Source organism: Cheilinus undulatus, linkage group 3 (assembly GCF_018320785.1).
Source record: "Cheilinus undulatus linkage group 3, ASM1832078v1, whole genome shotgun sequence".
Lineage (NCBI taxonomy): Eukaryota > Metazoa > Chordata > Actinopteri > Labriformes > Labridae > Cheilinus > Cheilinus undulatus.
The window spans coordinates 32751983-32764123 of record NC_054867.1 but is presented as its reverse complement, the minus strand read 5'-3'; the positions used below and the strand labels follow the sequence as shown (position 1 = coordinate 32764123).

At 37.1% G+C, this 12141-nt stretch overlaps 1 protein-coding gene across 1 annotated transcript in view; it reads right to left on the bottom strand.

Moving 5' to 3' along the window:
- The window catches only part of cfap20dc (CFAP20 domain containing), a 64979-nt gene extending 54859 nt beyond the window's left edge, over positions 1–10120 (bottom strand). The window contains exons 1-11 of the mRNA XM_041783922.1: positions 10100–10120; positions 9853–9942; positions 7760–7853; positions 7590–7662; positions 6502–6616; positions 6215–6362; positions 5627–5773; positions 3914–4086; positions 3569–3680; positions 365–475; positions 147–272 (exon numbers count right to left, since the gene is read on the bottom strand). Coding sequence (XP_041639856.1) covers positions 147–272; positions 365–475; positions 3569–3680; positions 3914–4086; positions 5627–5773; positions 6215–6362; positions 6502–6616; positions 7590–7662; positions 7760–7853; positions 9853–9942; positions 10100–10120 — 1210 coding nt within the window. The remainder of the gene's footprint in view (positions 1–146; positions 273–364; positions 476–3568; positions 3681–3913; positions 4087–5626; positions 5774–6214; positions 6363–6501; positions 6617–7589; positions 7663–7759; positions 7854–9852; positions 9943–10099) is intronic.
- Positions 10121–12141: the final 2021 nt, after the last annotated feature.

Here is a 12141-nt window from a genome sequence, read left to right as displayed (position 1 = left end):
CATACTTTAAACATCAATTATGGCTTGTCTCACGAGACCCACCCCATCTGAAGAGGAAAAGTTCTTGTCGTGAGGGACATTTCTCACAAAATGTTCCAGTTAGAAAGTGTTCCTCTCTTCCTCCTGCTGTTTCTTGCCAGCCTCACCTGCCTCAAGATCCTCAGGCTCTTCTGTTGTGCTCTGAAGTCCTTCGCTACTCTCTTGCCAATTGAATGGAGGGGTGGGCATCTCTCCGGTTTTGTTTTTCATTCTGTGGACACTGGGTGCTACATCTTGAGAAGGAGCTGTTCACCAGAATGAAACACTTTAACATATCCAAAGAGTCAAAAAAAGACTATAATCACAGATGCAGTACACATTTTACCCAATGGTGCTGGCTTCTCTCTTTCGGCACTGTAAACTCGCAACTTTTTTCTTCCCAGCCTATCAAACACTTTGTCTTTTGGTGGATGTGGCTGCAAACTGCCAGGTGTTCCTGTAGGAAGTACTTTTAACATTTAAAAAAAGCAAACTTAATAATACTAAACATTCAAACAACCATGTTATTCAAGCTTGCCAGAAGCAGATCTGCTAACTGATTATGCACAGTGAAGATCCTTATTAATGAAGGCATTTTACAAACTTCTCACATTCAGTCAGCAGACTCGGCACACATCCAGCTACATTATGTTTGGCTGAATTAAGAATTTTTTTCATCATCTCCTTTTGCCATACAGTCAAACTAAAAGGATAGTACATTGCAGTTTCTGTAAATGCTGTTATTTCATGCTTGGGAGAATATAAGAGCTCTTGTTAGTTAGTTTTTTTTTTTTAATTCAGATGTAATGCTTTTACCAGCAGACAGCCCTTAGAAGAATAATCATATTTTCTTAAAAGACCAAGAAAAGAACACTAAAAGGAATACAGCGTGCACTTTAAGAGGAGGATGTATGCTTTGAGTCACATATTCATAAACATGATCTTCACTGAAGGAAAGATATAGTGGATGATTCTTTTCTATGACAATTGTCAGTCATCGGATATAAAAAAAAAAATGAGGTAACAATAAACTAGATAGCAAAGATATTGTGAATGCATCTCTTTTACATTTCTTTATATTCTTTTTATAGTAAACAGATGTGTTTAGCCTGCAGGATGTGACATATCAGTTAAAATGATGGTAAAAATAACTTTTCATCACTGAAGGTCATTACCAATACTGAACTGACAATTTTCTTTGGAGAAATGTGTGTCTGATCTGTCTGTGGGTGCAAAATGCACTTTTTCAAAAATACTTAGGAAGTCTGGACCAAACAAACAATCAGGGATAGTTGTCATCCAACCAGCAAACCACAGTCGCTCTGCAAGAAGTTTGGAGAGCCTTTGAGATACCTGGCAACACTCAGTTTCAAACAAATATTATCCAGCTTCTATGTCTTCTTTCATTAAAATGGTCATGTTGAATTCTGCCACTTAAAATAACTGAATGTTTAAATAAGTTTTAAAATGTATGTATTCACACTTTCCTTGGTTTTGTGATTCCATATGTAAATTGCTATGAAATCACTTGCTTTCACATCACTTGATGTTACCAGTACAGTAAAACAACACAAATCTGGCGGCATATACTTTTTTGACATGAAGAAGTGCCCTTCAAACTCAAAATAAATAAAACATGTGCTGGAGCTCCACTGCATTTTGAACTACTGACAGTTTGGCTTAAGGGTGTTGTTAGACTTTGCTTTAAATATGACTGTGTGCACTTGTTCATAAAGGTGAGCAATGTTCTTTCCAGATTTTTTTCTAGCTACAAAATTCACCTGCAATTCTACATTTATCAAACTTCCCAAAGGCTTTTTTAAACATTTGCCAGTTTTATTTCTGTCCTGGATGAGACTTCATTTTATATAGTGCTTCTTATCCGTATCAGTATCTCAGCAGAGACTGACCCAACTCACTTTCCAACTCCCCTTATGTCTGTTAAACTTGCTACTTAATGATAGTAAATACTGGTGGCCCTACTTTTAAACTAACTAAACTGAATCGCTATTTTTTTCTATTACTGCTCTGCTTCTGCACATTGCTCCACAATCCAATACAGTGGCGTGAAAAAGTATTTGCTCCCTACCTGATTTCTTTTTGCTTAGTTATTATTGCATATTTTTCCCTGAAAATGCTGATATCAGACAAAGATAACCCAAGTAAATACAAAATGCCATTTTTTAAGTATGATATAATTTAAAAAGGGGACAAAAGCCATCCAAACCTACCATGCCCTATGTGAAATATTGCCCCCCTCCCCACACACACACTTTTGGAGAGCTGAGTTAAATTTCACTGGTCACCAGAGGCACCTAAAGGCATAAATGGGCCCCAGAGAGGCCCAGTAAATTGTTCCGTAGCAAGGAGCTCCAATCTTGTGAACAGCCCATACGCCAACAGGGGTTACTGGCCTAACTAAGACAGTAAGTACGGAGATCCAATCAGCAGTATTGGTGGTAGCCTTTTAGCTAAAATTTGCCTTTTTTTTTTTGTTTTTTTACCAGGCTCTGATAAGATTTTGGCACTGCCTGAGAAAGAAGCCTGTTACCATGACATTGTTGTGGTCAAATGTGTGAGCCGGCTCCATCCTTTCCCTAACCTTTCTCTTTTGGCATCTTAACTTTTTGAAGGTCCTGGTATGGCAATGTGTAATCAAAATGACAGGCCTGATAGTTAAGTTTAGCTGCCAGCCTATTGTTGCCTTAAAAAAAAGATGTACCATTTTAAGGACAGGGGGTTTACATTTTGAAACAGGCTGTATTTTTACCAAAACTAAAACATTAAAATATTCATTTTTTATGATCTAATGAGCAATGACTTTTAGGTTAAGAAATAAAATATGGTTGTCTTTTCCTCTTGGATTTGGCCAGGTGTTTGTCAGCCTTCAAAGGACCTTCCATAGGGCTGGGCCCCAGAAAGCTCTCCCCTTTATCCCCCCTTGATGGTGGCCCTGCTAGCCACACCCAGGCCTGATTACTGCCACACTTGTCTAAAAAAGGACTCATTCCCAGCTGTATAAAACGTGTGCTTGCAGTTGTTTCTGCCAAGAGTGGCAAACCAGTTGTAAGGAGTAGGGTCCAATTACTTTTTCACATAGGGCCAGGTAGGATTGGATGGCTTATTCACCTTAATAAATAAAAGCATAATTTAAAAACTGCATTTGTTTGGGTTATCCTTGTCAAATACAAAAAATGATGATCTGAAACATGTCAGTGTTACAAATATGAAATATCCAGAAGAAAATGTAACCAGTTTTTGAAGGTGGTTATAAAAGCTAACCCAAGCAGGACAAGCAGCAATATGAATACTCAAATGTGCATCAAGTGGTACTGAAGTAGTCTAACTGTTTAAAGCAAGCTTTGGACAGAAGTTAAAAATAAACACAAGTCTGTCATCATTGCAAGTTTGTTTAAAAAGAAGTAAATTAATGGTGAAAAGAGTGACAAAAAAATCATGTGTTGTGATATCTAGATGCTAAGGGCATGTTTATGTGTCGAACACATTCAGCCTTAATTAAACTGCACTATGAACCTCTATTCAAACTTACCCTCAAGCATTATGTGTGAACTCGGTTCTCCTTGTGATAAATTCTCACTCAAGCTGGCAGGACTCTGACTTTCTGCAGAACTTTTTTGGTTTACTCTGCTGGACAAGGATCCCTGCAGGGCACAAAAAAGAAAAAACATTTTCTATTTTTGCACAAATTCACAACTTGACAGGATGGTCCAAATCATGTCTGCCCCTTTCTGGTTTTGTGAAGCACTTTGTAACTGTGTGTTTTAAAAAGTGCTATATAACTTACGTTATTATTATTATTATTATTATTATTATTATTATTATTATTAAATCAAGCTGAGGAGTATATGCTATTATTGGATCCATTGGAGTTTACCGGTTTGGAGATGGAAAGAAAGCTTCTATCCATTCTGTCAGAGGCAGGGCTGCCATTTATCCCAGTTTGACAGAGTGGCCCTGAAATCCTGGAGATGGTGGCTGTGTGTGAAACACCTTTAGGTTTTTTTCGTTGATTACTGGGGGTTCGTGCTGTGGCCGACTTATCAGACACTGCAAAGAAATTACAATGATGCTCTTTCCTGTTGCATAAGATTTTGTGTTTTTTTCACTCAAATCTTTGTCCAAATATTTCAACAATAGTTCACTAATAACTGCGTTATATACAGAGTACACACTTCCATTTCAGAAAACACACAGGATCATCAGGGTGATAAAAACAGACCAGAGAGAGCAGAAGAAGAAAATGTCTTCTTCCTTTGATGCAGCAGATTCACAGCTCAGAGAATGATCCAGGGTTGAAGGTGAGCAAATTTCAGTGTAAATTTAACTTACACATTGAAAAGAATGTAGAAACTATGATGGATGGGATCATATGTTGGAATGATAATTGGTAGTCTGAAAAAATACCTTGACGAGTGATTCTGATCTGTGAAAATGCTCTGACCTAGAGAAAAACGTACATCTTTGTTGTAAGAACTAATGATGGTTTGTGTGTTGCTACGTGACGAAAACTGCTATCTACTTTTAACACTTTCTGACAGATTGGGCACTGAAGCCACAACATTCACTGAGCAACTTTGTCATGGTGAAATTGTATGACTACTTTAATAGCAGTCGTTTTAATTATGATTAGGAATGTTATGCTAATAATGCAGATGCTAATTATGAAAAGCTATTTCTTGTGTGTGGCTGCTTCTCTCTTCTTTGGGCATTGCCGGTTGACTCAACATGACTTCGACAGCTGTCAGAACAAATAAATAAGGGCTGATAAAAAAAGGCCACAGAGGCGGTGGAACTGGATTACTGGTGCATGTCTTTTTTATATGAGCAGATAATTGCAGCTCACTGAGAACAGGTGAGGTGCAAATGAACACAAAAATGAGAACCACAGGAATTTCATATGGGGAAAACAAATCCATTATCATCCCTGTCTCTTCATATAAAGCAATTTCTCTATGTGACAACGTTTTGATGCTTCTCTGTGTATATTCACTGTTTTATTGGTAGTTTGCAGCTGATTTTGTGGGTTTCATATACACATTAATAACTTTAAGTTAATTTAAGAAAAACAATTCTATGAAGAACCCTTTCGCCAGTCAAGAGGACAATCACCAAATGGGAAAAATATCAGACAAATAAAATTTCTATTTGATTCTTGAGCATCTCATTCTAAAACAGAAGATTTAACGATGGTGCTGCTATTGTTTCTACTCTTTGGGGAAAGCTTTAAGCATAATGTTTGCTCATTTAGACACACATAGTAGTTAGGTAGGGCACTGATGTTGGCAACAAGGCCTAATGGTGTATTTCAATATTTGTTACCAGTTCAACTTCACTCAAGCCTACTTGGTTTTAGTACCAGGCACTGTGCTGTCCATTACAGTGTATTCTTTGATAGTACTTTCAAAACCTAGGCTGGGTTGTCAGAGTGCAGCTGGCAAAACTGCCATGACATTTAAAACAATAATAGAAAGAGATCAGAAGAACCTCAGACCTTTCATAAAATAAAGTAGTTGAGTTATTGCTCTTATTTTACCCTCCATCACTTTTTATTGGTTATCTAACAATAGGGGGATTTGCTCTTACCTACCACAGTCAGAGCTCAAAAGTCCAGCACTCACATCTGCTTTCAGCAGAGTCTGCATGTTCAGCAGCTCAGTGACATGGCTGATACCTGGTGGAAATTCGCAACTACGAGGGATCAAGTCCATAAGACCTGCTCCACTGAGGGATATATCTAGAACACAAATGGGAATAAAAACACCTCAAATTATTCTTGATTAAAGAATACACAGAAAATTTACAGCAAGTCATCAGGATGCTATGAAATATAAGAAAGAGAAAAACTTAAAACAGCAAGAAAGTACAAAAGTTTAAGCTGTTTTATTGGCAAATAGTTGGGGAAAAGCTAAGTATCCAGCAAAGAGTGTAGCTGTTAGCACTGCTGAGCTTTATCTGAATTGAACAAAAATACAAAGAAGCTCTAAGTCAACTATCATAGAGAACAGCACTGGTTGCCTTGCTATCCACACACAAGAATGCAAATTCAAAGAAAAATCACCACAAATTTACTCACATACGCTTTTATCTTTTCAATTACAAATCATGGAGGGGACTCCAGGTAAGCTGATAAAACCTGTTTCATCATGTATCATTTAGGGCTGATAAAACCCATTACCATCATCAGACACTCCTGAAGGCTCCAGTTTGATAGTGAAGATTCTGCGGACTTTACATGTAGCATACAAAGTAATGCCATCCAGAGTCAAAAATCCCTTGAACAGCTCATCTGAGAATGATACAAGGTCGATGCATAGAGTAGACCACTGCAACAACAGGAATGATATTAATGTGTACTTTAAGGATTCTTCCCCTTGTATAACTCATGAACACAAATAATAAAGAAGCTTTAAGATTACAGCAAATACTATACAAGAGTGTATCAAATATGAGTTGAATACTTACAATATTGCGTTTTAGTCCAACAAAAGGAATCTTTGCATGCAAAACTGTGGCTGCCAACTCTTTGTGCACAGTTGAAAAGTGAAGTCTTCTTTTCAGGTGCTGTGAATCAGTTATTCTGTGTGTGACAGCCGACAGATTATCAATTCAAAGCAATGAATGGTGTCACTGTAAAGTCATAACCAGGGAGAGCCACATGCTTTTCATAAGGTGCTTTCACTTTTATCCATCAAATCAGCACTCATGAAACACTATATTAGAGAACCAGGAAAAGTATTTTTTTCAGTTTCATAATGTTGTAATAGTATTTTTTAAAGATTTTGAATGAAAACAGCATTACAACTTGAATGGCTCTATGTCCTCCTAGTTCTGTTTTCTTAATGATTTCCTAGTGCTAACAAAACCTTCAAGGCAGCCCTTGGATAATTCAGTAGTTTAATTTTGCATGAAGTGTTTACAAACACAGAAATCTAAATCTTTTGAAAATCTTGACCGTATTATTGTGTATTATTTACCATAAAAGCCCTGATTACTTATGGAGTGTTTTTCTTGCTTTGTTTGATGAAAGACTACAAATATTCACACAATCTGCATTTTACAAAACTTACCTATCCTCTCTAATAGAAACTAGTCCAATTTACCTTGGCTGGCAAGATAAAAGCCTTCTTTGTAACAGATAGTTCAACAATATTTCCATCTAAATAGCTATTTAAGCAATTCTAGCTAATATGATGCAATTTCTCAGGTGGCTCAGGGGACTTTTCTGCTAGACTTAATTGAGCTTTCTTGTTCTTTTTTTTCCAGCAGTCTAAAGGGAATTTGCTTTGATTCAGTAATTATCTCCTGTACTCTAGTATGCATTTTAATATTAACTGCTATCTTATATAAGAGACTGTTACCTTAATCTATTAAGATTAATAAGGCAGCCATACTGCACCACATAACAGTTCCGGATGTGCATGATTAACTACACATTTACTAAAATCTGCAGTGTTCTCTCTTTCAAATGCTGTTCAAGGTGAGTTCCCACCAAGTATGCACCAAGTAAGTTATAAAAATAATATAATATAAAACCTCACTGCCATACTTACACAAGCTCAATAGAAAAATCTTTCTGCAGAGGAAGATTCAATTGAAAGACCAAAAATCTTTGGAGAAGCCCAACTATAAAAAGAAAACAGGCAAAGAAGAAAATTACTCCAAACATGGGAGAATAACAAAGTGTCATTTACAAATGGATGTAAGTATGGCTGTGACTTACGAGACATTTTCCCATTCTCTGGCATTTGCATCTTGACTGTCTGGCTGCTCCCCTCAAGGCAGTAAACAAATCCTTTGACTTCTTTCTCATACTCCTAAAGAAAGATAGAATACAAAAGGAGTCCTTGCTAAGTGTGACCAGTTTTGTAAAGAAAGAGTCTGCTTCTGTGTGCCGCAGCTCTTGTTACCTGCAAATGTTTTTATGCAATGAGGTTAGATATGGAAAGCCAACATGTCAGAAACAAGCCTTTTTTTTATTTTAAAAGATCCTGCGCAGGGCTGTACAAATGTGCAGTAAGAGCTGTGTCACAAACATAAAGTCATCAGATAGTCAAGTCTGTATTTGCTCCCTGTCTTACAGCTGTTTGTGATTTAGGCGGTTACACTGTTAGTGAGCGTTAAACACTAAAACACCAAATACCTGCAGTAAATAAAGCTGTTATTGGATCAAAAGTTTGCTTCACTGTAAGAAATAGCTAACTGTGAACATCTGGTCCAAATATAGTGACATTCTGATCTTGATTTCCCAAGGTATGTTTTTGCTGTTGCTGTTATTTTCTCCTTTTATATAGCTGCTGTTTTAAAGAGATGGGCTAGATCAGCAGCTCCCAAACTTTTAAGGCCAAATCCTCCTTTGGCAAATGAAAATATTTTCAAGCTCCCTGCCCCCCCACCCTCACCATATAACTCCATAAAAACAAATACATATATTGATATGGATAAAAGTAAAAGTAGTGGTCTATGAATGTAGTCCAGTAAAAGTAAAAAGTAAGCCCTTTAAGGTGTATTACAATAACTGAGTCCTGAATCGCTACTTATGCAAAACAATTCATGTGCCATGGACCATCATACAATGATAAGGCCCATTTGTGCTCTGTGCACAAATGTAAATAGATCTGTGCATTTGAAACGTATTTTACAACCGTCAATGCCCTTATACTCACGAGCGTCTGTTATGGTGGAGTGGACTTTCAAAAACTAATCCACTAGAAGTCACTTTCTTTCATGGAGCTACAAAACTACTTTCATACTGACCAGTCCATCTAATAGACCAATGGCTCTAAAAATGGTGTAGAAAGCATACTGGTGTGAGCCAAGTCGAGGTGTGCCATGGGAACAATATGTTATTACTACAACTATACAACCATTTTAATTACAGTAACATGATTGAAAGAGGCTGTTTTGAATATGGTGTGCCGTAAGATTTTGATTTGATCTTAGGTGTACACTAAAGGTCCATCCATGTTAAGCCTGGACCCTCTTGTTTTGGCTTCAGTGTTTAATTTTTTACAGTCCTTCATGCTTTTTAAAATGTGATGAAGCATAACACTTCCCCAACATATATCCAAGTAATAGTAGTGACACCCCCCTCTAACGTCCAGCTGAAGCCAAATGGAGGTATGACCCCTCATATTTTCCTTTCTTTGTTTTAGTGGTCTTTTCAGTTGTCTTCACAGATGCAGATTTTTGTCAGCCCTACATTTTTATTTGAAGCCATCTCATAAAATTTGCCATGTATTGCTAGCTGTGTGAAATAGCATGGTTTATTTAGCCTTGCCAGCCTCCTGTCATCACTTTGGAGCACCCCTAGGGGCCACAGGCCTAACTTTGGGAATCACTTTCCTAATTGGACCCTGAATTCTCATCAAAGAATATATAGATGCAATTAAATTAGCTTTAGCCTTATAACGTGTGAGGATGATGATTTTCAAGCAGCTTTCAGATTTATGTAGTCTAATCAGTAATCTCTGGTAAAATCCCTTTGTGTTGTTTGTACATTTGTATGGTTTGGGTTGCATTTTTATCTGTGTAGTGATTAAAATGTAAAAGAAAACCTGTACGGAGGTATATAGCCTAAATAAGACAAAAATTGTTTTGATTGTGCAACGTGTTATCCATATAGGTTAATTTAGCTTTGTAATACTGATTCACCAATTCTCTGGAGTAATTCAGGAATTGTTTCTACTCATTATTGCTGGAAAGCATATTTTGTTGTCTGTACTATTCTAGCTCCTCACATATGCTAGGTAAATTGACTTTTTGACTGTTTCACAACTAATTCATGCAGCGGATGATACAGCTTTGAAAACGCACCTTGTGTATAGCTGAAGGTCCTCCGCTAAGTTTCCATTTAGCCACGGGGTCTTTCCCCTGTCCGCTGAAGATTTCCACCGCTGTCCCACCCTGTCAAAAACACCATCAAACTTTTAACAAAATGCCTGCAGCCTCGGGCCAAAGCTCATAGCACCCTGAAAATGCTAAAACATGTAAATGACGAAGAAAGCGCTGTATTAGCCATAGACTGGTATTAGCTAGACTAGCGAAGACACGGTGATCTTACCTGATAGTTATTCTTGAACATTTTACTTTACGTCACGTCAAACGCTCGCGTCTACCCTACTTGGATATACATTAGTTGTAGGCAAAGAGAACAAGACCTTATTTGCGTCAAAGTTTTGCAAGCGTTACCCTGAAAAGCAATATATGTTTTAAGCTGCAGTTGTTATACACCATGTTAGCTTACACATGTCACCATGGTTACCAGACGTTATATGGCAACAAGCAAACTAACGGTCGGCCAAGGATGTTATCTTAACCTAGAATTACCCTGTCTGTTATAGAGGTAACACTACGAAGCTGAACCACTGAAATAAACCCAGTCCTCCGTGTGCACCAGGTAAAGCCTACAGCATCCATTCAACAATAGTGTAGCCATAAGGCAACTGAAATGTATGGTATTGGGTACTGGTGAATAATTTACCAACACAGCTTCACATTCGTCCAAGGAGTCCACATGACGGTAGCTATGCTAAACATGGACTAATCTGTTTGCATCGCATTTATTTTGAGTTTTCTTTGAATGTATTCATATTTCCCCATTATGTAGTCTACTTACACTAGAGTATTTGCAATGCAGCTTCCTGAGTACGTATCTAATATTCCATTGAATGAGCACATATCTAAAACTCAATATAAAATGTTAAAGCCCACATATTAAGTTACAGCTGCGCCCATTGCTTCGACATGGGACCTGAATATGTCCAGCCAGTGGCGGACTCAGGATGGTTGAGGGGCAGGGGCAAAAACGATAAAAGGGCTCTTCAAAAATTTGTCAAACATTTATGGTTAAATAGTTCGAAATCCAGACAAAACAAGGAATTGCAAACAATTTAACCACTGATTAAAAAAATAGGCAAAAAAAGTATCCATGCAGTGTGTTTAACACTTTCCTCTGGTAAACTAAGATACATTGGAGACGGAGATAAAATAAGGTGTCTGACTGTCTCTCCTCCTGCCAGCATTCTCAGGACAAAAAGGCTAAAAGCTATTTTGTCCCTGCTGCCATTGGCCTTTTAAATAGTTAGTTGTGTGTGTTTATTATTGTATTGCACACTGTCTCTTGTGCTTCTATTATTGTGTCATTTGCTGTTTTTATGATTGGTCTAGATCTATGGAGCTAAATCAATGCCAAAAGTTTTGTTAATTTAAAAAAAAAAAAATAACAGAAAAAATAAATTTGAAACTAAAAGTTTATGGTTTTATCCTGAATTAAAAAAAATATAAACACTAAACTGAAACTACAAATAAGCATAAGAGAAGTTTTTTCAATCTAATATATATTTTCTTTAGATCTATAATTATTTTATTAAATAATTTGGTTTCATTTTTTACTCTTAAATATATTTTCACATTTGAGATGTTATTTTTTCCAGTAGCAGGTTCAATGTTTTCAGATCAAAATCTTTTTGTTTCACATTCAAATCTTCTTTTCTTGGATTCAGATTTTTTTTTTTCCACTTTCAGATCCTATTTTTTCAGGTTCAAACTTTTGGCCTGTTCTGGCATGGGGGGCGTGGTCTCAACTGAGAAGGGTGTGGAATTGTGAGTGACAGCAGAGCAAAGAAGGCTTAGAGCCTTCCGCAATCATGTTGACTTCAGGAAACGTGGGTACTTTGAAATACTCAACACTTCCTATACACTGTATTCACCTAATTGGCTGTAAATTAAGGGATGCTGAGGACAAAGTTAGCTTTTACAAGCTGTTTAAGGCAACTCTTGGCAATTATTCATCTATTAAAACATTAAAATATGTCAGATTGTTACATTTATCACCCATACTTAAAGAATCAATGTTTCCCACATCCATATTGGACTGTGAATGCAGCGCAGTATCCTGTGGCCACAAATTGGTATTTTGTCGCCACAATTTAGTATTTCGTAGCCATAAATTAGTTTTTCGTGCGCACGTTATAGCTATATTGTGGCCACAATTATTTTTTTTTTTTTTTTTTTCCCATGTCATGTCTGGGGCTCCATATAGTTGCATACAGGAGGGCCCTTTTGCTGTGATTTATTAAGCATTATGGTACCTACTGGGGTGTC